This window comes from Zalophus californianus, chromosome 6, assembly GCF_009762305.2.
Source record: "Zalophus californianus isolate mZalCal1 chromosome 6, mZalCal1.pri.v2, whole genome shotgun sequence".
Taxonomy (NCBI): Eukaryota; Metazoa; Chordata; class Mammalia; order Carnivora; family Otariidae; genus Zalophus; species Zalophus californianus.
The window spans coordinates 59,349,492-59,376,997 of NC_045600.1; the positions used below are offsets into that span (position 1 = coordinate 59,349,492).

The following is a 27,506-nucleotide window of genomic DNA, read 5'->3' on the forward strand; positions in this document are numbered from 1 at the left end:
TATTTTATTCATTTGTTTCTCCCCCCCCCAAAAAAACACAAGCATAAAAGGAAAAGGTAGAGGACTCCCATTTCATCAATCAACCATGACTACTACACTAGTGCCTCGTTCATCAGTTATACTATCCTATCATCAGCCCCATATTAGAGTTAACATTGGTAACTTTTTACAAAAAGCACTAAATACCTGAGGCAAAAAAAAAAAAAGTCTGAGAAAAATTAAAACTTTTTTTTAATGTTTTCATTTCAAATGACTTGGGGAAAGGGAAGAGACCTAAAAAAAAAAAAAAGGTAATAAAAGACCAATACAGTACATCTTAGAGAGCAAACAGCCTGTTAAAAATGCAGAGGAAGTCTCTTCTGCATTCTCAGGACATCAAATATTGGCTTTTTAATGAAAATTTTTGTTTTGTCTTTGGTCTTCCTACCTGGACTAATGCAGCCTTGTCCTGATCTTAAACTCTATACTGGTTGACTATAATATACGGGCACTGAAGATTTCTAAAAGGAAACAATCAGATTTGCCAAACTGAAATCATTTAACTTTAAATGCTTAAAAACGATTGTGTAAAAGGCTTCAGTGGCTCCAAATTTGCAACATTTGATTTTTTAACAAAAATTCAAAAAACATCTAATCTTAAAATAGGAATTCTTTCCAATTATAAATTCTATACATTTAATCTGTGGAAAGAATCCAGAATACTCTACACTCCATATTCCAAATGCTTATACACAAGCCTGAATCCTTAAAGATTACAGTATTTGTTCTATCTTTCCTACCATATTTCCCCTAATTCATGTTGTTGGTTCAAGAAAACTAATGCTAAATAAACCCCACCTATCCTAATCTGATCAATATCAACCTGAAAATTCTGAATGGGGGGAGAAATAAAAAAGATATTAAAGAAAGAAATAAGGGTATACTGTGCTTAATTTTTTAAATTATTTATTTATTTTTTTTTATACTTGTAGCAAGAATTACTATCAAACTCTACTCATTGGGCCAGAGACCCTTGTGGTGTTAGCGAAAGACTTGCCCCTCATGTAGCACACTACCTACCTATACTTGCCAGTTCCTCAGCCAGCCAGAGGTCTCAACTCCAAGCTCTAATACTGTGCATGTGCTTAATTTTGATTATATTTCTAAACTAAAATTGCCCAAAATCAATAAACATTACTATGTTTTGGTGTATGACAAATTACCCTAGGTACAGCCAGTGAAACTACATTAAAAAAGAGAATTTAATTTTAATTAAAAAAACTTAATTAGCAAATACTAATATATTCAGTATCTACTCAACAAGTATAATTTTATCAACATGAACTGATCACTTTTAACTTTTCACCCACTAGCAGAATGCTGATTTTAAAGTACCAAAAAGTTTCCACAGGTGAAGACTAGACTCTCTCAAAAATTAAAAATGAAAGTTAAATAGGATTTTTAAAAATAGTTACTTTTAATTTACATCTATCAGCACAATTTTATTCTTTGGCAAAGAATGACTGAATTTACTCCAAAGCTATAAATTAGAATATTTAAATGTAGTCATTTAGACTATGAAATTTCAAAATTTTGTAGCCTGATTTGTTGTTTGCTTTTTCATATTCCCCAAGAAAAAACAAAAAACACAAAAGGCAAAAACAAAAGAAACACCGCATCTGAAACTACTCCCCAAAAGATAATAATGTCCTAGATGTTAGGTTGTTCTGTACACACACACACACACACACACACACACACACACACACACACACAGTTGGGAGTATTTAGTGATCCCCCAATTTTTTATTCAATTACCTGATTTACTGATAACCAAAACTAGTGAGTAAATGGAGTCACATCAGTGTTACTCTACAGTTAACCTGGACCGACTGTGTAAATGGCCATAATTTCAGTCTATACACTAATGTATATTGATTCAGATCTCCAAAATCAACAAAATGCCAATGCACACTCAAGACTTTATAATAATCACACTAAAGGTGAAAAATATAGCCACTATGGAGACCAAAATGGTTATCTTAAATATAAGATGAAATCCTGGGCGCCTGGGTGGCTCAGTTGGTTAAGCGACTGCCTTCGGCTCAGGTCATGATCCTGGAGTCCCGGGATCAAGTCCCACATCAGGCTCCCTGCTCGGCAGGGAGTCTGCTTCTCCCTCTGACCCTCTTCCCTCTTGTGTTCTCTATCTCTCATTCTCTCTCTCTCAAATAAAAAAATAAAATCTTTAAAAAAAAAAGATGAAATCCTAATTTCTAAAAAAAATTAAAGATTCAATAATACTGTATTAAGATCTGTATTGTAACTATGTGTTCTAGGAAGTGCTCTAGCATGAAAGGGCCATAACCAGAAATCAATGAGGATTTTTATCAAAGACCTCAGAATCTTAAGGACAGAGAATTTAAAACTTTTGAAAAATTCAGGTATTTTTTTCTATTTCAAAAAAACATATTCATATTTTCATGGCCATAAATAAATTTGATAGAACTTAAGACATAAAAGTAGAGTTGGATTTCCTTAAATCAAAGAAATAGTCACAAGTTGTACAAAGAGAGGATCATACCAATAGTACAGAAATAATGGGGGAGAATGAAACTTACTAAAAAAAAGAAATTTATTACCATTTGTTGTACTTATTCTTCTTAATAATTATCATTTTTATAAATGAAGGACCAAAGGTGTAGTGAGAATTCCACACGAAGAGTACAGCCTGAACTGATTTAAAACACTTGAATAAAAACAAAAAAAGAAGGTGAGACTTCTATTACCCCGCAAACTTTTTCCCTTATTCAGAATTTATATGTAGGTTCACCAATTGTAGCAAATGTTCCACTATGGTGGGGATGTTGATGGTGGGAAAGGTTGTGTGTGTGTGTGTGTGTGTGTGTGTGTGTGTGTGTGTGTTGTGGGGGGAGGTGGGTTAAGGAGTAGGGGGTATAGTGGGAACTCTGGACTTTCCTCTCAATTTTGTTGTGAACCTCAAACTTCTCTACAAAATAAAGTCTATTTAAAAATTGCCAAAAAATAAAGGAGAAAAATACAATTTATGGCATAAATTCACAAGTGTGATTTATTCATATCAGAAACAATGAATCTCAAAACACAGCTCATAAACTTTATAACCAGTTAGAAAACTTTAAGTTGCCCTTTTAAATTTTTTTTCATTCCATTCTGCAACTGAGGCCAACAGTAGTTAATGGAATCATTCATATCAAACTTAAAAATAAAGACACAAAGAATCCCATTGATTTTAATAAAGTTATTTAAAATAAGAGAAATTTATTTTTTTATGAAAGAGTAGAGCCTCTATCATTTTTTTAAGAGTAGCCTTAGCATTTCCTCTGTAAATGAATCAATCCTTGTTGACTAGCTGCCAGTAGTGCTAAAACCACTCTCTCAAATATTCTAGATGGCCATGTGTGAGAAGCTACCACCACCCTACTAAGTTAGGTCCTATAGAGATAAATAGTAAATTTAATCAGACCAAAGACATGTTCTTTTTTAACCCTTATATGGCATATGGAAAATAAAAAATGCATTTTTAAATTCACACTTGCCAAAAGGAAACGAAAGGTACATTGTGTGGTGCCACTAGTCTGAACATTTTTATTGCAATTGGATTTCAATACAGACAAAATTAGATTCTACCCTAAATAAATATTATTGATTTTATATTCTATTCTAACAAATATAAACATACCAAATACAAGCTATGCTACATTGAAAAAAATCAAGTTTCTAATGGTATTGTGAACATTGTATTTGAAAAGAATATTTTTATAAAACTAATAATAACCATTTCAAATACTGTTGTTTCTGTTTCTTAATAGTTCTGAAACTCTTTTATAGACCTACCTTTCACAGCTGGGTAGAACAGAAATGACAACCACCACTACCATTTATTTAGGTCCTGTAAAATATGTTAACAATCTTTTCTTTCCTCTTTTTTTTTTAAAAACATCTGTAAAAAACCATTATCACCACCACACTAGTGAGAAGAATTATTCTGGTACATGAAATACAGATTATATAAACTCATCTCCTTTTCCAGGTGTTATAGTGGGCTTTTCATACACAATCCCTAATCTCCAAAACAGTCCTAAAGGAATTATCTCCCTAGTCCATACATAAGACAACTCAGGCTTAAAATTATGAAATTTGTGCCCAAGGCCAGGTAGGTAGTAAGTGGAAGATTAAAAACCCGAAACACAGGTCTATCTAGCTCCAAAACCTGTGTTCTTTCTACTTTAACATTGTATTGAAATTATTAAATGCACTGGTTCTCCACTAAAATTCACCTTCTGCTATGAAACAAACAAAAACATATTGTAATACTTTTTAAGGAAAATATATCATTACTTAATAGAAAGCCAATTATTAAATATAATTCAAATCCTGTAATTTAGCAGGGAATGATTAATTATCTAGATTTCAAAATGCTGAATTTCAAGCAGGGTCTAATCATAATGCCTAGGAATCTCTTTTTTTCTACCAGCTATCTTGCTGGTAGAAATGGATGGCCATTCTGTGCAACTCACCATTCATTTCCTTCTTCTCTGCTTTAAAAAGAAAGTTTTTGAAAATGACATGAGATTCTACACTCATATTTTAGTCACAATGATCAGACATTTAAAAGCATGGTAGATGTTTTTCTATAGCATTTCTAAAGATGTCTCCCCTTATAAAATGGTTGCAAACCATGCAATAGTTTTAGATATAATCAATTACAGAATAACAGATGGACAAAAGGTAAAAAGAACACATACTTTGTGAAAAGACAGAAAGATAGATGAACCAATAATAAAAGAAGCTGATGGTGGCACAGAGGTTCCAAATGCCAAGCAAAAATAAACAGTATTCTGACTCAATAAGAAACTAACAAATCGCTGACAAGTTACCTTTTGCTGGGTTTTAGTTATTTATTTTGCTTAGCAGAAAAACAATCAGAATCATGGTGATAAAAGATAATTGTTAGTCTAATTCTAAAGTAAAGAAGACAGTTGTTTTTTACTTAAATTCAATAAGTTAAGATTTTTAAAATATTTGCTAGCCTCCAGTAAACTACAATATGAAAGGACTCGAGGCACTTCTAGCAGCGGTTTTTCATTTCAAGTTTTAAATGAGTACAGATTTAGAATCATGTTTGCTTTGTAAGCTTAAAAGAAAATAGTTTAAAAACACATGATTCATATCTAAATTGAGATAATATATATAAGTAAAAATAACTATGTTAAAACTACATATTAAATACAATTCCCTAAAATAGTAAACCTAAAAATCATATATCATAATCACTCACAAAATTCAAAGGTTTTTGTCTGAAGCTTCTTCAAGCTATATGATTTTTACCATTTCTTGCCTTCATTTGGTAAGAAATATTTAAAATACAGTAGATTTAATATTTAATTTGGGTAGGCACAGTAACCTTTTTTAACCTTTCTTAGGGAACACTGACCCCTAAAGGTTCTAAATTTAAATAAGTTTCACCATATTCTAAATTTAAATGGCGTCCGGACGTCATTTTTCCCCATATTATCGTAGATATGTATACTTGTGGCAGACATGTTTGTTTATAAATATGTAAGGTATTTTCAGTGGACTGTTGTGCACTATAAATAAACAACTAAACCATGTGTCTGCTAGTTTAATAAAAATCACCAAAATTTAATAAGAGATATCCAGAAATTATCATACTATTCCAAAGAATTACAGAGACTTATGATCCTCATGCCTTTTTTCTTACATAGTTAAGTAAATAAATAAGTAAATGCTTAGAAGGGCTCAACAACCAATCACATAACAACTCACGCTGGGGGGCTAACTTTACATACATCCTTTGATTATAACATTTCATTTCTTTTTTCTGAAAAGGCAGAAACAAGAAAAACCCTGACAAAGTTTTCACAAAAGGGTAAAAAACATCATTTACTTCTTAAGAAACCAGAAGATGTTACCAATGCTCACTTGGCAACACATGTTGATTCACTCACATATTGCTTCCAACAACTTGAAATGTCCTCCACTTAGAGTAAAAACAACTCTTCAAGAAACCTGGCCACGTTTTGTAGATGCCCTCACCCGTCCTACCTACCAATCACAGCTTTACATTTTCTAAACTGCCAATAATGACAAAAAAAAAAAGTAAATGGTTTTATCTGTTCACATTATATACCTCATCAACTCGGACTTCAAATATTTCAGCAATGTTTCTACAATAAAGCTAGGAAAAGAAGAGCCACTTTAGCACTCCTTATAATAAAATGTGTAAGGTGACACAAAGGCCTGTCTGGTATAATACAAGTTTTTAGTTAGCTCCATTTCTTTAAAAAAAGTAAGTAAAATAATATTAATTAAAATAATTAATTTTCCAAGCAGACTATGAATATTAGTTTAAGACAGACCTTTGAAGCAATTTGTGTTTTAAGATAAATCCTGCAAACCTTGATGTCAAGGCAATGACCATGTGAGATTTTAAACATATCAATTATATAACAAAACTCAAAAGATACATTTACCTATTTAATTTTATTTCTCAGTGTTTCATTAACAGGCCCTTTATATAAAGGAATATCTTATTCCTATTTCTGATGTAAAACAAAAAAAGTCTGTAAAAATGCAAATTTTCTTAATGATGTTTCAGTCACGTCTATTGTAGTCTGTGCCTTCTGCAAACTATTTATGCCTCTATGTCTTTAGCCCTAAAACCTTCCTTTCTGTAAGTGTCCTAGAGCTTCAGCAGCTCCCTTGCTTAACTTCTTTCCTGGTCATTCTATACTTATGAGAAGTATTTCCTCCACAGCCTGTAGCTTTAGATATATTAAAAATAATTCCTTTGGTTCCGTAGAGATCCTTTTGTCTATAATTTGAACAACATGACTTCCATAGCAATGTGACCTCTGAATAGGGAACATAAATAACAGGGGCATCATTATTTACTTCCTCTTTTCTTATTATTGTACATAAATTAAGTAAAACTGCTTTGAACCCTTGAAAAGAAGAATGTTGTTTATTTGCATAAATGAATAAAAACAGCTACAAAAAATTAGTTCCCAGCTTCACACCAGTACAAATTTGAATATAAAGAAAGGAGACAGAAATTAAGTGTCATAAAGCCCATTCACTAAAACCATAAACTTTGAATTAAATACCTATAAACTACCTTACTCAGATATTACTTGCTATTACTTTGTACGTAATTCAATCAGTTACCTGTATTCTAAACTCATAACAAGCAGCCTAGAATCACAAATGAGAAGAGAAAGCTTGCTAATGGTAGGCAGAAACTGCAAAAAAAAATTTCTAACAGTATGGAAATCAAAAACAAATGCAGAAATCGGAAAAAAAGTATACTCAGAAAGCAGAGCATCTTCCTATAATTCGAAAGAATCTGTAACTATAACTTATTTAATAAAATGATGATAGAATAGTACCCCAAAATGGCCTTTAACCTTATGAGAAAGGTAACCATGTGGTTGATATATGGTGGAAGAAGAACCCTGTTGGGGGAGGGGGAAATCAAAAAAAGGGAGAGATGTGTGCAATATTTCGGTAATAATCTAATTTTTAAATATAAAATTTAGAGGAAATAAAAACAATGTACATAGAGATTTAGGCCTTCAATTATATGCAACACTATATTCAGGATGATTAGCTTCCTAGGGATTCCAAATTTGCAACATTTTACTACAAGAGACCTCAATTAAAACAACCTAACATTTTTAAAACTCTCTCTTTATGGCTCTCTGTATCTTGTTCTGTAGGGAGATAGAAGTGCCCTACCTGCCTGCCCATCTACATGTGTCTGTCTGTCTATCTATCTATCCACTGCCTCCCTCTGCTTTTCAGGCCATCTCTCAGTCTGTGTCTTTTAAACTGTGTTTCCATCTCTGGCTGTTCTCTCCCTTTGCCCGTGCATCTTTTTTCTCTCTCTCCTTGTCTGGGATTCTGTCTTCATGTCTCTCTCTGTCTCTATCTGGGAGTGTCTTTCTCTGTCTCCTTCTGTACATCTCTGTATGTCTCTGTCGCTCTACCTCTGGCCCCCTCTGACTCCATCTCTCTGTGGGTGTCTCTGAGTGCATCTTTTGGTATGCACCTCTCTCCACATATGTCTCTGTATCCGAATGTGTCTTGGTCTATTTCTCCGAGTGCATCTGTCTGTCTCCACGTATGTGTGTCTCTCTGTGTATATTTATCTTTTTTTACTGTGTGTCTTTTTTCCTGTGTGTGTGTATGTATGTTTTTCCCTGTCTCTCTCACCGTATGTCTCTCTCTGTCTCTTTCTACTGTTCTTTTACTCTATCTTCCTCTGTGCATCTCCAGTGTGTGTGTGTATCCACATGTGTGTCTGTGCCTCCCTCTATGACTTTCGTTTCTCCCTCCGTGTCTGTGTCTCTCTTTGTTTGTGTTTCTTTCTCTGAGTGTGGCCCTCTGTATGCATCTCTCTCCCAGTAATTCTCTCAATCTCCTCTCTCGATCACTTTGTGTGTGTGTGTGTGTGTGTGTGTTTCTTTCTCATCCTGCATCTCTGTTTCCCCTTCTCTCTCAGTATCTCTTCCTCTGTGTGTTTCTCTTTCTCTGTGTGTCTTTCTTTGTGTCTCTTTGTGTGTGCCTCCTTCTTTGTATGTGTGTGTGTGCGTGCTTGTCTGCCTCCATCTAATATATTGGTTAGAACAAACACACTTCATTCAGTGCCTTGAACTAGCACAACACCTGGGGTTTGGTATTAATACCTTGAAAGTCCTTACCTTTTGACCAGTCCTCCATTTGTACTTCTGTTCTTGTTTGCTCTGGCAATGTCTCTGGTTTTTGCTCCAAGATTTGAAGCTAAAATAAAGCCAACTCTAGATAAATAAACTTAAAACAATATATCAGAACACACCTAAACCTTACCTTTGTTTAACAGAGAATTTACAGGATAAATGGTTTTCTAAAACATTTATAATGGGACTATTAACTGTATATTTCAACAGGTGAAATTAAATCTTTTTACTCAGAGAAAGATTCTTTCTTTCACACTTACATTTTAGTAAATACAGTTCAGGTTGAACTTCTAGACATTCTTGCTCCTTAGGTTAGAGAACTATTTATTTTATTCAACTTAAGTTTTTTCTAACTCCAACAATTTAATAAAATTTATATTCTATGTCATAAACTTAATACCAAAAATTTCAAATTTATTGATTTGAATTTACAATGTATATTTTTATATAAAACATTTTATACTTGTAAAAATAATTTTAAAATACTATGCAAATTTTTTAAAAAACATGACTATTACTAACTTATGGAATTATTGATATTTGTCTTCCATTTGTTTTCATAATAAACACGACAAAACCTATGCAATGGTTTTTTTTTTCTTGGTATGCTTTTTAAGGAGAATAAAATTTGATTTACCTCACAGCTAGAACTCTGTGTTCTTTTAAAAAGTCCTCAAATAAAGCTGTAGTAAGCTTCTCCTTTTCCAATTTTCTCTAAATATGTTGATCTGGAGTTGGCAATCTTTTTCTAAGTTCCTCATTTACTTTTGGATTAGCTGAAAATATAGGAAGTTATTAATATCAAAGAAATATGTCCCAGTCAATGAAGCCATTTCCCTACATATTGCCCAAAAAGGTTAATAATAATTTCAGTCTTTTAATAAGAGATTCATACAGCAAGACATGTAGAAAATACAGTCTTTAATAACCTCTGGAGTATTTTAAAACATGTCTTACAGGCCTTAATGTGCTTAGTAATATACTATTTAAAACCATAATTTTATCCCTCTGCAATATACAGTCACTCTTCCTCATCATTTACCCAGCTAATGAATGCCAGCAATTAGTAAAATGTAATCCCATTGCACAATCATTTTAATGCTTTTAGCACTCAGAAAAGTAAACACCAAATTAATACTGCTCAAGCCATATCAGATCCTAGTTGGAAGCAAGCAATTATAGTTCAGCTCCTCAGGTGTAATTAAATGATTGAAATGATTTAGTTCCATAAATGCAAGTTAATTCATAAGCAAGCAACAAATATACTGGGAGTAATTACAAGAAACATTGACAGTCTAAGCAGGGCTAATTCTTTTAGGAGCCTGATATAGTAAAATGCTGCCCTCTCCTGGGCATGTAAGTGAATATCTCAGAGCCAAAAAACAAAACAAAAACCACTTCCCCAAAATCTAACTTTTTAAAAAGTTACTAGAAAATATAATAATAACCAATATATCAATTTGATTTCATACCTTATACAGAAAAATTAACATATAGCTTATACTGTGATCATTTCTACACACCTGGTTATTAATGCTTTTTCTAATCAACTCTGAATATGAGTCCCAAAACATACCAGGCAATATCTATTGTGTCTAATGAAACAAAATCACTCACATATAACACTGACAGGCTACAAGTGAAACTTCTAGTAGCCGTCTGGACTGCCAGGCCAATGCCTATACTCTCTTCGGTAAACCCTAAGTGGACTGTTACAGATAACAAATCAACTATGCTGTTCATAATTATGAAAATTTTCATGAAAAATAATCTCTGAAAAATATGAAACAAAACACTGTGTTATTCTAATTATACATAATGGTCTAAAATTAATTGTTTTTAATGAACGTTAATAATAAAAAATAGAGCACTGGTATAATGTCATTATGAGCATATTTGGAAACATAAAGAATAACAGGTGGTACACAAAATAAAATGCATTCTGGTTTTACTTAACACCATTCCCAACTTTTTACTTCCTTAGGCTAAAATTCAGAACAAATTGACTCGTACACTACTCCGATGGACCTTAACAAAACTTCTTACACTAAACTTTAAGAAGCTTATTTATTATACATTTAAGTTATGCTATAATCAACAAATCTATGTTAAGACATAAGTATTTGAATCACGAAATCCAATCAGAATCATCCTTTTGACTGTCTATAAAACTGAATATATTCTCAGATATTACCAACAGCACAACAAATGCTTAATTCTCCAATAAATGCAAACAATACCTGCAGAGGATGTTTAATACTACCGATATTTTTGTGGAGGGAGGAAGCATTATTGCTCTTCTAATATGCTTTCAAATGTATTAAAATGACCATATTCTAAGTCACATCCTATCTAAACTATAAAAATAAAATAAACCAAAATATTAAAAAGTCCTGCCACTAAGTTTAAAATGTACAGCACATTTGCTTTGCCCTTGATGTCACAGTCTTATTTTTCAATTCATATCTTGTACACTGTAAGTTAATTGCTTTTGGAAAGTACTTATTATTCATGTAAAAATTAATGTGCCAATGTGTTTAAATCCTCTTAAATGACCATTCATGCATCTTTCTTCTTTAAGTACCAATGAAATCTGTCAAAAGACATCAATGCAAAATGGTCTTAAAGAAAGTTCTAATAGAGATTTTTTTTCTGCTAACACAAGATTTTCATATTCACCAACTTTAGTTAAATTCCATTAATTTTTTAAGCTACTTTTAATAAATTCACCAAGTAAAATTTTTAGGCCCCATAGTCTGTCATTTGTGTTCCAGCTGACATTATGAATATTAATAACAGTGTTATCCTGATTAAATAGGCTTCATATGAAATCCCTGTGAATCCTATAGCTCAGACATCTCATTTTTCCAACTCTTTATGAATTTGGATTCAGACATTAAACTGGAAAAATCTTAAAAAACAGATTTAATGGCACATTTGCATATTGTCAAGCAAAAATTAGATGTTCTAATGATTCAAATAATTACAACTTATATATCTACATGTCATAAAAGGAATAGAAGATTTCTGTAAAAATGCAACATATTTTATACTCATTCATTTTAGGACAAAAGATAAGACTAATAAAATACTAATTCCTTTCCTTACACTCACCTTAAAGATTTGGTATCAAGAACTTGTTTTAATTAAAAATTATATATTCATGTTAAAACTAGCTGGAGAATTTTATAGTAGACACCAGTTAAATTAGCCTCCTATTAATCAAAATACTTACACCACAGACAAAATATATGTTAATTGCTTTATCATTACTAATGTATACCAGGTTCAGATAGCAAAATAAAATCGATTTCCAACTAAAGGTTGTTTATAAGTTTTGCTGGAAAAAATTACCTAGGTTAAAAAAAGATGAAAAAAATCTTTAATATAATAGACAGAACATACCACCTTAGCATCTGTTAAATTAAGATCTTCTCCATCACAGATTCCTAACCTCATTCCTTCAAGTTGTTTTTAATTTTCAAAGGAAATGGTCTTATTACATAGAAAAAAGGAAAAATAAATAATAATTAAGGAAACCTCATACCCCCTTCTCTCTCTAGGTACATGGGAATCTGAATGTATCGGCCAAAATTTCCTACCTTCACCCTATCAAAAAAAATGAAGGTTGAAAAAATTTAAACAAACATCTCTATGATCTCAAATGTGACTTGACTCTGTTTACTCAGCAGTAAAACACCTCATGAAACAAAATGTGTTCTTTGACCAGTCTAAAATTTCTAATCTGCCTAAAAAATTTTAAGTGATTTTGACATTTCTCCTTTAAAATTAAAACAATGCCTTTTTGGGGCGCCTGGGTGGTTCAGTCGTTAAGTGTCTGCCTTTGGCTCAGGTCACGATCCCAGGGTCCTGGGATCGAGCCCAGCATCAGGCTCCCTGCTCTGCGGGAAGCCTGCCTCTCCCTCTCCCACTTCCCCTGCTTGTGTTCCCTCTCTTGCTGTGTCTCTCTCTGTCAAATAAATAAATAAAATCTTAAAAAAAAAAACAATGCCTTTTTGATAGAGAGCCATTTTATTTAAAAATGGGATTCACCAATGTAACAATACCCAGGATTTTTAAAAACTTATTTTAAATAGGAGATGCCCTTCCTGCCTTCTTCCACAAAAGCCGTATTATAGCAAAGGTTTTTGACTGACTTCGGTTAATGGCATTTTTTTCATAACACATCTTTATAATCACAAATTTTTATAAATTGAATCCAATAGTGTCAAACTAGGACTCGTCTGTAATACTGCCTCGTATCCAGTAATAACTAAAAAACTCTGAATTTTCTATTTGCTAGTTGTGAAAGTAGAGATAATTTCTGCATTGAAATGATTTCATTAAAAGGCAAAAGGAGAGCACTGTATTTCTCAGAGCCAAATATTTTATCACATAACTCAACATACACAATATATGCATATGTTCCACTACTGGATTTTCATCTTATTAGACAAAAGTCTCTCAAACATTCACAGTTCCCAGCACATTCTCTTCCAAAAAGAATTTCTTTCACTCACTGTGCCTCATGTCACAGCCCATTCCCTACCATGCTCTAGACAACCCAAGTTCTTCAGAGCCAGAGAAAGCTAGAAGAGGTTTAAGGAGAAAGGATAAGGGATAAAAGAGGTCCCATTCCATAACTATCATAATGTAAAATACATATACTATTTAATCTCTCAGTTTTACTACAAAAGTATTTAGAAAAATATGTAAAATATATTTTTTATGTATAAAGACACTCACTGAAGCCGTATTTATTTGTAAGAGAAAATATGCTCTAGTCATATTGGATTTCTTCCTGTTTCTTGAAGTTACCAAGCTTATTCTTGCCTCAGAGTTTTTATACTTACTAGTTCCTCTGCCTAGAATTCTCTTCTCTGGCTCTCTCAACTATTTTTTGCATCATTTAGTCTGTCTGTCTTTATTTCATTTGCCTGGCCATCCTCCTAAAGTAGAAACTCCTCGCTCATATTATCTACACTACTGCCTTCATGAAACTAATTTGGTTAGGTTTTATTTCATTATTTTTGATATATCTCAATCAACTATGTATATGTCAGTTACATGCAAGCAGAGCCCAGGATTTATTCCTTCATCTGCTTTCTTAGAAGGTGTTTGGCATACAGTTAAGTACTCAGTATATATTTGATGAACAGACAGGTGGATGGATGGATGGATCAATGACTAGCAGAAAACAGACCTAACATAAATGTTCATCAACAGAAAACTGGTAATATAAAATGTGGTATAATCATAAAACAAATCTATAAAGTTTGTACCATATAAACGCATACATGTACTATGTGTGGAAGATTCTTTCAACAAGCAATTGGTAAGCACTTATATATTACGTGTCAGACATTATTCTAGGAGATAGATATAAAATGATGAATAAGACATATACATTTCCTACCCAAAATATGTCTTTAGCCAAAACAATGCAGGTACAAAACATAACTACAATAAAATAGAGAGAAATGTAAAATTATACTTACATATGCATACATGCTCGAATAGGTGTAGCAAATACACAGCAAATTATTACCAGTGGTTACTCTAAAAAAAGGACCTAAGAGTTAAGGTAGGGATATTGAGGAATGAGAGAAGGAAGTATTTTATTTCATTTTATATCTATTTGTATAATTTGATTTTTTAAACACGTGCAGGTATTATTTTTAACTTAATATTTATTAATAACCTTTTAATTGAACTGGAAATTTTTTGTTGAAACTATTTGTAACTATTACACCTGAGAGACCTAAAATGAATAAAGGACATAATTTTTACGACTCCCTTGAAACTCTGAATTATTGCCTAATTAATCTTTTATAATTATACTTTATTATGGTTGTTTACTTGCTTGCTTGGCTTCAGTAGAGTGAAAAGTTAAAATTAAACTATATGGTAGGAATTTTTTTTTGAAAAGTTTAAAATAAATGAGTTTCCTAAGAGTTACACAAGTAGTGTTCAGGATTTTAAGGTTTAAAAGTTTATAATGAAAATAACTTTTCCTATGACTATTGTATGTCTCACATAGTTCCCCTGTGTTATATGCTTTAGTAATCAAGAAATTACTATCAAAAAAGATAAATTACTCCTCATCACTGAAGGTCATAGAAGGACGTCAAATTAAGAAGAAATAAATATTTGGTTTAAAATAAATGACTCTCACATTTTTAAAACTTTGAGGGCAAAACAATATACCACTTGGAACACTGCGATTGTTTTCAGTGCCAGTTACAAATGACACTTTGATAACAGAAATGGCATTGCATAGTCTACTGATAAATTTTTAAAAAGCAAAACTTTAAAACTAGTATTATTTTCAGAGAGCTAATCAGATATAGGATTTTCTAAAATATCCTGAAACGTTTTGCCCTAGGCCAAACTAAACTAAATCACTTAATCTACCACAGAACAGAATATAAAAACAAAGTCAGCTTACAGAATAGTTTCTCTAGGGAACAAACAGCCTGTTTTCGTAAGATTCATGTGGGTGCCAGGTTCTGATGCAATTATCTACTCCTTCACACAAAGGCTTGTATTTCCACACAACCAACTGAAGTTCTTGGCATATCAAAGGTAAAAAAGTATAAGAGCAAGTTAAATCAATCTACAATGACAACTGGTATGAGCAGCCACTTGAAATCAAATGAAATAACAGCTATCAGAAAATGTCTTTCTAAAATAAAGTAAAAATAACCACATAAAGTCTTAATTAATTCATTAGGCATCATAATGACTAGTAACAGATTTTATCAAAAAGCTATTTAATAATTCGTACTAAGAGACATTAACAAATACAGGCACATATATGAAAATCAACATATTTCAATAACAACAGTCGTACTTTGGTGTTTTGAACACTTAAAAGCAATTCATATGTTGTATAATTAATAAATGTTTACAACATTCACTAAAGTTAGAGTACCTAATCATTCTCAATGGACAGTGCTGCATGCAAACTATGCATTTTGCTTTTTCAAATTGGGAGGTTAAAGACGACTTCTAGGCTGCAAAATACAATTACACAAAATCTTTAAACAGTAAAATAAACATAAGGCTTACAGCTAATTTCTTTTTCAAATTCTAGGAAGTCACAGCTATCAATCTCCTTTATCTGAAGAACTGCAAAAGCTCACGTAATTTCTTAAGAGTCATTCTTACTAAATGTTTTCACTAATGAAAAGTAAGTAGTAAGAATATGGTTCTAAAATAGATACTCCATAGTTAATAATAAAATAATAAAAATACAGTATGAAAAGAAAAATATAAGCCAAACTATATGTAGCAATTTCCTTCAAGAAACACTTTTGTTCTTCTTGCTTTTAAAATTATAATTTACACTATAAATTATATGTAAGTATTGCACTCTTTTCTTCATCGTACTATATAGTTTCTTAGAATCAGAAGTCCATGTTCACTAAAAATCTGTTTTAGAAAACACATTTTAAAAAAATTCCTAAATAGCAAATCAACTGAATTAAAAATATTACTTACAAAATTAATTGTAATACAATTGTACACTGTTCTAAAGTATTTAATAAATTAAGCGGTATGATTTTAATTTTTTAAAGACATTTTTCAAAAAACACTGAAGATTTTTCACTTAAAGATGTAAGACTTTCACTTCTTTCAAGAAAATTGCATCTCTACGATGTGTTGATTACTACAAAATGGCTATATAAACAATTTGACATTTTATACTACTAATTGTGTAAGAAAACCTTTTATAAACTGAGAAGAAAATGAAGAGAAACCAAAAACTGCCATAAATATTCAAAGTATTACAAAACAGCAATCAAACATTATAAGCCTCCTAGTGGAAGTATGTAACACAAACTTGTATATATCATCCTGGGGTGGGAGTAGGAGGCAAGGTGAGCAGGATTCATAAGGCAGGCAGAATAAGATGAAACAAGATTTACTAACATGAATAATGAAGGACAATTGTCGAAGCTGCACAGTGCGTACATAGGAGTTCATTATTGTTTCTCTACTCTTGTACATTTAGTTTTCCATAATAAATAGTTTAAAATACACATTGTAATTTTTATAAAACAGAATATACAGCAGTTTTTTACTTGCTAGCAAAAGCCATTAAATAATCTTTCACAGGACCAGCAATGAGTGTTCCATTTTATACAAGTGTTATCAAAACCCCATCAATCTCATGCCTGATATATATACACACAATATATCATGCAACAGATACTGCACATTTTTCACAAATATATATACTCACACCCCACATGGATCCTATACTGCATTTTGCCTAGAGAAAAGCCTACAAATTTCATCTTAGCATGCAGGAACTGAAAAGAAAATATTATCGGCTAAGGGATATGTACTTTATTTATTAAAATGCTTTGGAATTACTCCCTGACCTTAAATTTAACAACTTCCTGAAGCTAAGACCTTATGCTTCCAATGACCTAGCGCATATGGGAAATAGGGTAGGTACACTCTGTCACCTTTAGCAAACATTTTCCTCATCAAGCTACTTACAGGCCATCTGTACCCTGAAGCAACATCCTAGTTAGCTACTGCTACTTACTGACTTGCAATGTAAGTAACAAAGTTTATCATTTGCTGGAGTCATAACTATATAAATTTGAAATCGTCTCTAATTTTACTTTACAAAATATTTATTTCTATTCCTGGGATGTCTCCCATTTGTAGAACAGTCATATTTCTTTGTAAAGGCATAATAATTTTAAAAAGATGACTTACACAGAAGATTCATAAGCAGAAATACTGATAATGACTATAACACCATGTCTCAAAATTTCAACACTTGTCACCATTTAATAGGTGTTAAGTCTATACTTGAACTAACAAATTTAGGTAAATTTTATACCTCATCACAATGTTTAAAATAAAACTATTTTACTAAATAATAACTCTTTCTACCAGTGAAAGAAATAAATATATCTGTAATCTTTAAGGTGAAATGACAGCTAGTCACAGGTCAGGTCCTACACCCAGTTTAATTCTTTTTTGACCCTATATTTTGAGGAACTGCAAACCCAAATTCATTCTGATTGAAACAATTAAGCATTTGCTGTAATGCTTCCTGATATCTACCATTCCAAACTTTAAAATACTAAAACATTTTTATTTTATTTTTATTTTTAGAGAGATGGAGAGCTCAAGTGGCAGGGGAGTGCATAGACTCTACCATTCCAAACTTTAAAACACTAAAACATTTTTATTTTTATTTTTAGAGAGATGGAGAGTGCAAGTGGCAGGGGGGTGGACAGAGAGAGAGAGAGAGACCTGGGGCTTGATCTCATGACCCTGAGATCATGGCAGGAGCAGAAATCAAGAGTCAGATGTTTAACCGACTGAGCCACCCAGGCACCCCATGACTAAAATATTTTTAAATAAATGTTAAACCACAGATAAGCTCAAAAGGTAGAAAGGTAAACATTCACATGTCAAAATCAAACCATAAGTAAGAGTGGGACTTGAAGCCAAGTAGTCCATGAAAATGTTAAGACCAAATCGGCTTAAAGGTTAAAGTTCAACTACACCGACTTTCCCCTTCCTTAAATAGCAATCAGAAAATCTCCAACCACCTGCTCAATATCTTAGCCAGACACAAGGCACCTGCCAAATTAGGTGAAAAAGTTAACTACCCAAGATCAAAACCAAAAGCCTTCACCAGGGTGGGTAAGGAATCCAAATCTTCACTTTAAAAGCAAGCAACTAACATAACAACTTGACATCATATAGTCCAGCCAGAAATTTAAAAGGAAGAAAAAAAAGTAGGTCATGAACTAGATTCCTTTACAAGATAAAATCTTGAAAATAAGCTCATAGCCATAAAAAAACTATAAAAAAATAAGAAAGAATCTGTTGTAAGAGAAAATAATATAGATGTACAAAAAAGAGGTGGGGATTCACACTTGAATTAGAGAAAACAAAGCAATCTGAAATCAATCTTCAAAATAGGTATAATTTTTAAAGTGCCAGATAGATAAAGCAAAACAACTATTAAATACAAGTGGGCAGCTATAAAATAAGCATGGATAGATATTAAAAAGGACGAAGTAGAAATCACAGAAATGAGAAATATGTTCACTGAAGTTGAAACAATAGATGAAGTGAAAATAGAAAACGCTGGAAATGAAAATTAATGACTTGATGGCAAAAGGGAAGAAACTCCCTAGAATGCAGCACAGAGTTATAGAGTTGGAAATATGAGAAAGAAGAATCATGGAAGATAAAAAGATCTAACATATGTCCAATTAGGGTTAGAGAAGGGGAGAACAGAAAAAAGAAAGGAGAAGCAAAATAATCATACTCTAAAAGAAAAATTGAATCAGAGCTACACAGTATCAATATTGCATAATTCCTATAGAGATGCATTCCCAACATATTTTGGCAATGATCTTTCATTTTCTTCAAATCCCTGAAATTATGGCACACCTACCTTGTTTTGTTAGCTACAAATCAGAGTGATACATATAATACCCTTCATAATATCAAGAGACGTTCAATAATGCTGAGCCTGCTGATCCTTGTTCTCTCTCCTCGACTTTTACATGAAGCCACAGGGAATCACCAATATAATTAATTGCTTGTTAACGTACAGCATATTATTTCTCCATTTTTTCATAGTTCAGCATTATTAGTTGCACATCTCTTGTTACCAACCTGATCGAAACTGTTTGCTAAAAATCAAAATAAATGGCAGAATGCAATGCCACATTTAAAGGCTGAGTGCATGTTGTACAGTCTGCAGTCTTAGTTCTTATTGGCCAAGAGTGTACGACAACACTCAGAATACAGGAAAAATATGTATTAGCAATGTTCTATAAAGTATTTCCTTTTTTGAAAGATTTTTATTTATTTATTTGAGGGAGAGAAAGCAAGAGACGGAGCACGAGGGGGAGGAGCAGAGGGAGAGGAAGAAGCAGACTCTCCTGCTGAGCAGGGAGCCCAATGCGGGGCTCGATCCCAACACCCTGGGATCATGACCTGAGCCAAAGGCAGACGCTTAACCGACTGAGCCACCCAGACGCCCCTAAAGTATTTCTTCACAGAAAGAGAAATGAATAGAACTCAAAAAGCAAACATCACCTCACCCTACCTTTACATTCTTTCTCAGGAAGCTGGTAGAGAATGTGCTCCACCAAAACACGGGAGTACAACGTGAAAGAAGCAGACCCTGATTTTAGAAAACAGAGGTCCATCTCAGGAAAGAGATCAAAAGAATACATAAGGTCATGGTGAGGGAAACCACAGGATAACAGTTATACACCAGACACAGAAGGAAATCATTCAAAGTTGACAGCATTAAGAAAACTCCAGGCGTCTGAAGAGATTCAAATAAATGTTAAGACAGTTTGGGATTCAATCAATAAAAATACACAAAAAACTAAGCAGCAAGATAAATACAATAGCAAAGAGCTATGCAAGGGAGGGGGGAGGGAAAATAATCAAAATATACTACATGTATTAGTTATGATTAGCATCTACATGACCATAATAATGTAAACACTATATATTTTTCTAAATAATTACAATATAACTATATTAGAAGTTTGAGAAAACAGAAAGTGAAGGTGTGCGTACGGGGCAAAAGAATCAGAAAGACCTTACAGGAGTTACTTGGACTGGCTCTCCCAACTTTCACTCTTTCTTTCCATTTGAAAGAGGTTTCCATTACATTTTGCTGTCCCTTTGCAACTCATGGTCTGAATGCAAAAAAAGGTTTTATCCAGCAGACGTACTCCAGCAAGATATGGAAGAAGAAAGTAAGGTAGAGGTCATCTGTCTGCTTTCAGCATGTAAAGTCAGACAGACATGAATGTTTCCAGTGGCAAAGAGTCGGCTGTCGGCTGTCTAGTATGAGCCCCTGGTACAGCTAGTTGTGGCTGCAGCAGCAGCTCACTGACCTTAAGACTGCAACAGTAATACGACCTGAATCACGGTTTAGATAGTCTCTGATTTCTGCGCCAGCACTTGGAATAATTTTCTAAGCTGCAATTCCCTATAATAGCCCTTTCTGCTTGGAATACCTGGTGTGTGTGTGTGTGTGTGTGTGTGTGTGTGTGTGTGTGTGTGTGTGTGTGTGTGTGTGTGTGTGTGTGTGTGTGTTTCTGTCCTAAAACATGACTGATAAACATCTTCCCTACATTTGATAGCTTCAGGAAGTCTTGGAATTGTGTTAAGACTGGGGTAGGGTGTGTGTGTGTGTGTGTGTGTGTGTGTGTGTGTGTGTGTGTGTGTGTGTGTGTGTGTGTGTGTGTGTGTGTGTGTGTGTGTGTTTCTGTCCTAAAACATGACTGATAAACATCTTCCCTACATTTGATAGCTTCAGGAAGTCTTGGAATTGTGTTAAGACTGGGGTAGGGGGATCACGAAGCAGCAACATAAACATACAGAAATATGGAGGTATATTTCAAAAGAATTAGACAAAAGGTTTCATAACAAACCTTATAAAATTTGACTTTTTAAGTAAAAGGCAAATAAAACATTCTGGAGATGCACAGGGGTGACAACTGTATAACAGTGTGAATGCACTTAAAGACACTGAACTATACACTTAAAAATGGTAAAATCTTATGTACATTTTACTACCATATAAAAAACACTGGCATATTTTTAAGACACAATGGTTTTATAGCTTCATGACATTATATGACAAAGTTTTATAACATAGTAATGCACTGTGAACTAAGTATAAAAAGAACATTAGTTTAATAAGAAAACACATTTCAGAGAGTAGTCAAGATTCTTTCCGTTATCACTTTCTTTTCAGTTGCCTGGATAAAATCATGCATATAACATGCTCTGACCCAACCCATATAGTTTCACATATTTACACTATAGTCCTATTCATAATGTATAGTTAAAAATTATCAGTTGTAGTAAACATAAACATTTTCACCAGTACTTAGGATTCAACTAAACCATTTTTAAAAAAATTTTCTTTATTTTTAAAATCAACTTCGAGATATAATTTGCATCATGCAGAAGTGTAGCCACTTTAAGTGTACATTTGGTGAGTTTTGACAACTGTCTACAATGGTATAACAAAAAATCCATTAAAAAATTGCCTTATGCCCCTTTGCAATAAATCTACCCCACTCCCCAATCCGAGGCAACCACTAATCTGTGTTCCTTTACTATATAAATTAGATGCTACTTCCAGGGTTTTGTATACAATGTATACTTGAGGAGTCCAGCTCCTGGCCAAAAACCAAATGTGTGATTTTGTAAACCCAATCATAGGCAATTACAAAGCCTTCATCTGGCAGACTTCACAGGAAGAAGCTGCTCTGCCCACACCAGACTTTGCAAAATCAATGCACTGCAGTCTCGAAAGGGAGCTGCAGTCAAGAACTCAGGCCCCTGTGGCTGGCCACGCGTAGTCACACCTGCAATTCTTAGATTTTCAGAGATCTCTTTATCTAGACCCTCCCACAGGAGATGTCCTTAGAGGGCTAGGGAGAGAGGATAACTTTTCTCCGCTTTGGCTTAGTGAACAGTACTTTTCCACTCCTAGTCCTTCACCCTCTCCCTCCTCCCTATGCCCCACCCCCTGAACCTCCCACTGGCCAACCTGGGCCCATAAATGTACAGGAGCTTTTCGTTTGGGGCTACCTAGGCAGTGAGATGATCCCCATGTCTGTGCTGATCCACTTGACCCTCAAATGGGTGCATCATTCCATGGGAAAAAAACAACAGTGGGGAGGTTAGTGCTTTCTCCATTTTTAAATTTTTTTTAAAAGATTTTATTTGTCAGAGAGAGAGAAAGAGAGAGAGAGCACACAAGCAGGGGGAGGAGCAGGCAGAGGGAGAAGTAGGCTTCCCGCCGAGCAAGGAGGCTGATGCAGGGCTCCATCCCAGGACGCTGGGATCATGACCTAAGTGAAAGGCAGACGTTTAACCAACTGAGCCACCCAGGCGTCCCAAGTGCTTTATCCATTTAGGTTCTTGCTTATACTATCATAGAAAGCGATTTAAGGCTTGACAGTTAATTTCATTTCGGCTTATTGTTTTAAACTGCAACTCTGACACCTAGCCTGTCAGATCTCTCCAGCTCAGCTGAGCCCCTAACAATACTCTTCTGTATCTGAATGCTTTCACTTAGCACAAATTTTTGAGATTCATTGATGTTGTATAAAACAGTAGTTCCTTTCTATTGCTCAGTAATATTCTATTGTATTGTGTGAACATAGTGCAATTTGTTTATCCATTCACCTATAAACTGATATTTGGGTTGTTTCTAATTGCTAACTACTATGAATAAAACAGTAACAAATGTGCTGGTACAAACCTTTTTGCAGACATAGGTTTTTCAATTCTCTTGGATAAATATCGAGAGTGGAATTGCTTGATCATACTAATTTTGTAAGAAATAGCCCAACTGTTTCCTAAAGTGGTTATACTATTTTACACATCTACCCAGCCATGTGTCAGAGTTCCAGATGCTCCACAGTCTAACACTTGGTATGGACAGTCTTTTTATAAATATAAATATGTAAATTTATATATATACACACACATATATGTATCTTTTACCATTCATACAACCTGGAAAAAAAAGAATGTGTTTTGCTTAACCAGTTTTTTTGGGGGGGATATAATTGACATAAAATTATATTAGTTTCAGGTATACAATATAATGATTGATGTTTGTATATATCATGAAATGATCACAATGTCTAGTTAATATCCATCACCAAACATAGTTATAAAATTTTTTGTTGTTGTGATGAGAACTTCTAAGATCTATTCTTTGTAACTTTCAAATATACAATACAGTATTATTAAGTATAGTCATCATGCTGTACATTACACCCAATGACTTATTTCAGTTTTCTTGATTTTAATAATTTTGAGTATGCAGTTATAGCCTATGATTTTAATTTGCATTACTTGTTTAATGATGATACGCATCATTTTCAAATGCATATTGGCCATTCATACATCTTTTTTTGTGAAGTGTCTGTTTAACTCTTTTGCCCATTTTTTTTTTATTGAATTGCTTGTCCTATTACTAAGTGGTAAGAATTCTTAATATATTCTGAAAACAAGTCCTCTGCCAAATGTATGTATTGTAAATATTTTCTTCCAGGCTGTGGCTTGCCTGTTCATTTTAGTTAATGGGGTAATATTTTTATCTTAATAAAGTCCAATTTATCATCTTTTTTTCTTTTGAGCTTAACATGTTTTATGTTCTAAGAAATATTTACCAATTCTAAGATCACAGCTATTTTCTTTCATGTTTTCTCCTGTAAGTTTTATAGTTTTAGGCTTTATATTTAGATCAATGATTGATTTCAAATTTTGTATATAGTCATAAGGCAAAAGATCAAAGTTCACTTTCTTCCTGTTATTCCAGTACCATTTGAAAAGACTATCTTTTCTCCATTGAGTTACGTTGGCATCTATTTGAAAATCAGTTGACGATATATGTGTGGGTCTGCTTTTGGGCTCTTTTAGTATTCCATGTCTATCCCTTCACTAATACCAAATCGCCTTCATTACATGAGATTTGCAGTAAGTCTTGAAATTAGGTGGTATAAGTCCTATAATTTTGTTTTTCTTTTAAAGTATTACTTGGCTAGGCCCTGAGTATTTTCATATAAATATTGGGGTTGGCTTATAAATTTCTTTTTAAAGAGCATGTTGGAATTTTTTTTAAGATTTTATTTATTTGACAGAGAGAAACACAGCAAGAGAGGGAACACAAGCAGGGAGAGTGGGAGAGGGAGAAGCAGGCTTCCCACTGAGCGGGAAGGCCAACAAGGAAGCCCGATGAGGGGCTCGATCCCAGGACCCTGGGATCATGACCTGAGCCGAAGGCAGCCGCTCAACCGACTGAGCCACCCAGGCGTCCCATGCTGGAATTTTTGACAGAGATAAATGAATTAAGAAGGAATTAAAAGTTTGACCATCTAATCCATGAACATGGCACACCTCTTTATTTATGTCTTCTTTTATTTTCTTTCAGCAATGTTTTACAGTTTTCAGTATAAAGGCCTCACACATATTTTATAAAGTTTATCCCCAGTATTTAATGTTCTATGATGCTACTATAAATGTAATTGTTTTATTTCACTTTTTCAATGTTCTTTGGTATATACAGAAATATAACTGATTTTTGTATTGGACTTTGAATCTTACAACCTCACAAATTCACTTATAAGGTCTGCTCATTTTATTACAGAGGCTTTAGGATTTGCTACATATATAATTAGGTTATTTGCTAATAAAGACATTTTTTATTTCTTTCTTCCCAGCACATATGCTTTTATTTCTATAAAGCCAAGTAATTAAGACAGTGTGATACTGGTGCAAGGATACAGAAATAATTCAGTGGAATAAAGAGTAGAGAAATAGACCCTCACCACACACAAACCCACACACCTGCACACACACACAAACACACACACACCCGATTTATGGCAAATAATCCACAGTAGTGAGGAAAAGCTAATCTTTTCAATAAATGATGCAGAATCAAGTGGATATCCAGACAGAAAAAAATTACCCTCAATCCTTACTTCATACTATGCCAAAAAATTAATCTGAGCTAGATCATAGATCTAAAAGTAGAATTTTTTTAAAACATTTATTTTAGAAAAAGAGAGCATATGAGAGTGAGAGCAGGGGCAGGGAAGGGGCAGAGGGAGAGGGAGAGAGAGAATCTTAAGCAGACTCCCCACTAAGTGCGGAGCCTGAGGTGGGACTCGATCTCAAGACTATGAGATCATGACCTGAACCAAAATCAAGAGGCACCCCAAAAGTAGCATCTAAAGCAATCAAGCTTCTAAAAGAAAACAAGGAAGAATATCTAAATGACATTGGGATGAGCAAAGATTTCTTAAAAAGTATACATAAAACACTAACTATAAATGATTGACAAATTAGACTTCGTTAAAATTAAGATTTTTCTTTTCATCAAAAGATGTCATTATGAGAAATGAAAAGGCAAACAACAGACTGGGAGAAGTTCGTAACACGTTTAATGATAACAGACTCAGATTCAAAAAAATGTTTTTAAAAGCTCCTACAAATCCGTACAAGACAATATATATATTTTTTTCTAACGGGCAAATAAACAGAACATCCATTTGACAAGAGTTTTTTTTAAAACAAGACTTAGAAACATGTAAGCGTTCCCAGAATTACTGGTCATGGAAGTATAAATTAAAGCCAAATCAGATATCACACACTACACATAAATCAGTGTGGCTGTAACTAAAAGCTCTAACAAGGCAAACTGGTAGAAAAGATGTGAAACAATTGAATTCTTTTGCATTCTTACTCATGTGACATAAAACATGGCTAATAAAGCCTAACTAAAACTCAAGGCCAGGCCCAACCTGTGAAACTTTTGGGAATAATGTGTGCTAGAAACACCAAGGACATTCTTAATCTTTGAAAAATATTTTAGTATTCTTTATGACCTTTCCCTAGACAGACATCCCAGACTAGTGGGACTATCTGCGTTTTGGGAAAGCAACATCTTCCACTTAAAGATATGGCTAAGCCTCTTAATAAAGTCAAGAAAAAGAAATCTGAATATGAGTAAGGCTCTCAGCCAAAATAATCAATTAAAGATTTACAAAGGATTGTCTCCCAGGCAGTGCCTCTAGGTCCTAGAGTCTAGAACATTATGATCTCAGTGCTCAAACTATTTGAGAAGTGTCTTCAATACTGACACATGAAGGAAGATAGGAGCCTTGGGCAGAAACCGATTATTATACCTCAGAAACTCTCAGATCACTAGAGATTGGAAAGCTGCCCGATGCGACTGTTAAAGATTGACCTTTTTAAAGACTACAGCTATCTTATTATTGGGTATTGGTAGAAAGTGCACCTATCATCAAAGGTCATCAAAGGTCATCAAATAATCCTGAGGTAAGAAATACCCACCACATCCTAGATGCTGTAAAGAATCATTCAAATAAGGAGAAAGCCGCTCAGGAGAGCTTATTGATAACAGAAATGTCCTATGCAAGAGTGTATTCTAGGGCTAAGTTCAGGAGGAGTTCATTGCATTCACATGCAGGCCTATTCACTATTTTGAAGCCACTGACATAAATGTCCCCTCAGGACCTCCCAGTTTGGATTGCTGTAAAATGTGAACCCTATGATTCTCAGCCAAAGCAAAACATACCACTTGTTTTAACAACGCAAGTTCCCCAACTGTAATGGAATGCATTACAGCCTGCAAAAGGCATTTTTCTCTATCCAACTCCAAGATCAGAGATGCCATGTTTTTAGCCTGAAATGTGGTTATTTAAACAGAAACAAAACAAAACAAGCCCAGAAGCAACAAATAAGTTTGTTTTTTTTGTTTTGTTTTGTTTTGTTTTGCCAGAGAGTCAATCCCTTACCGTTACTGCCTGCTTGAGAGTTGCAATGTTTTTGAAAACCAGCCATATATAGCCTGCAGACAGTAAAACCATGGTAGAAGGTAGTAAAGGAAAATCTGCAAAATGGGCCTCTGGGGTTAAGATCTCGATATTCACAAAATCTTAGGTCATTCTAGTACAGTATGGCAAAAGGCCCTGGATGATTGGGCAATAAAAAACAAAACAAAACAAAAAAAAAACACTCCTTTACGGAGTCTCCATCTATCAGTATGAAACTTTATCAAAAAAGTAAAGTGCTAGTTCAGAGGGGGGCTGGAATGCTGAGGCAAATGCCCCAGACCTCTAGAACTAGCCTCCTGAATTCATGGAATGAGCGAGCACTGGATCACACAATAATACA

General features: G+C 33.7%; 1 protein-coding gene and 1 non-coding gene across 5 annotated transcripts in view; both read right to left on the bottom strand.

Annotated features, from left to right (window-relative positions):
• The window catches only part of MIPOL1 (mirror-image polydactyly 1), a 353,484-nt gene that overhangs the window by 290,761 nt on the left and 35,217 nt on the right, over positions 1-27,506 (bottom strand). For 3 of the 4 annotated variants that reach the window (XM_027572042.2, XM_027572044.2, XM_027572046.2), the window contains exons 2-3: positions 9,397-9,535; positions 8,745-8,823 (exon numbers count right to left, since the gene is read on the bottom strand). In XM_027572042.2, coding sequence (XP_027427843.2) covers positions 8,745-8,763 — 19 coding nt within the window. In that variant the 5' untranslated portion in view covers positions 8,764-8,823; positions 9,397-9,535. Of the gene's footprint in view, positions 1-8,744; positions 8,824-9,396; positions 9,536-14,257; positions 14,332-15,207; positions 15,330-15,693; positions 15,776-27,506 lie in introns of all 4 variants that reach the window. The other variant, XM_027572043.2, reaches the window with a different exon arrangement.
• On the bottom strand, positions 964-1,121 carry LOC113910660. The gene has a single exon (XR_003516162.1). It is a non-coding gene; the product is annotated as a small nucleolar RNA SNORA62/SNORA6 family (small nucleolar RNA).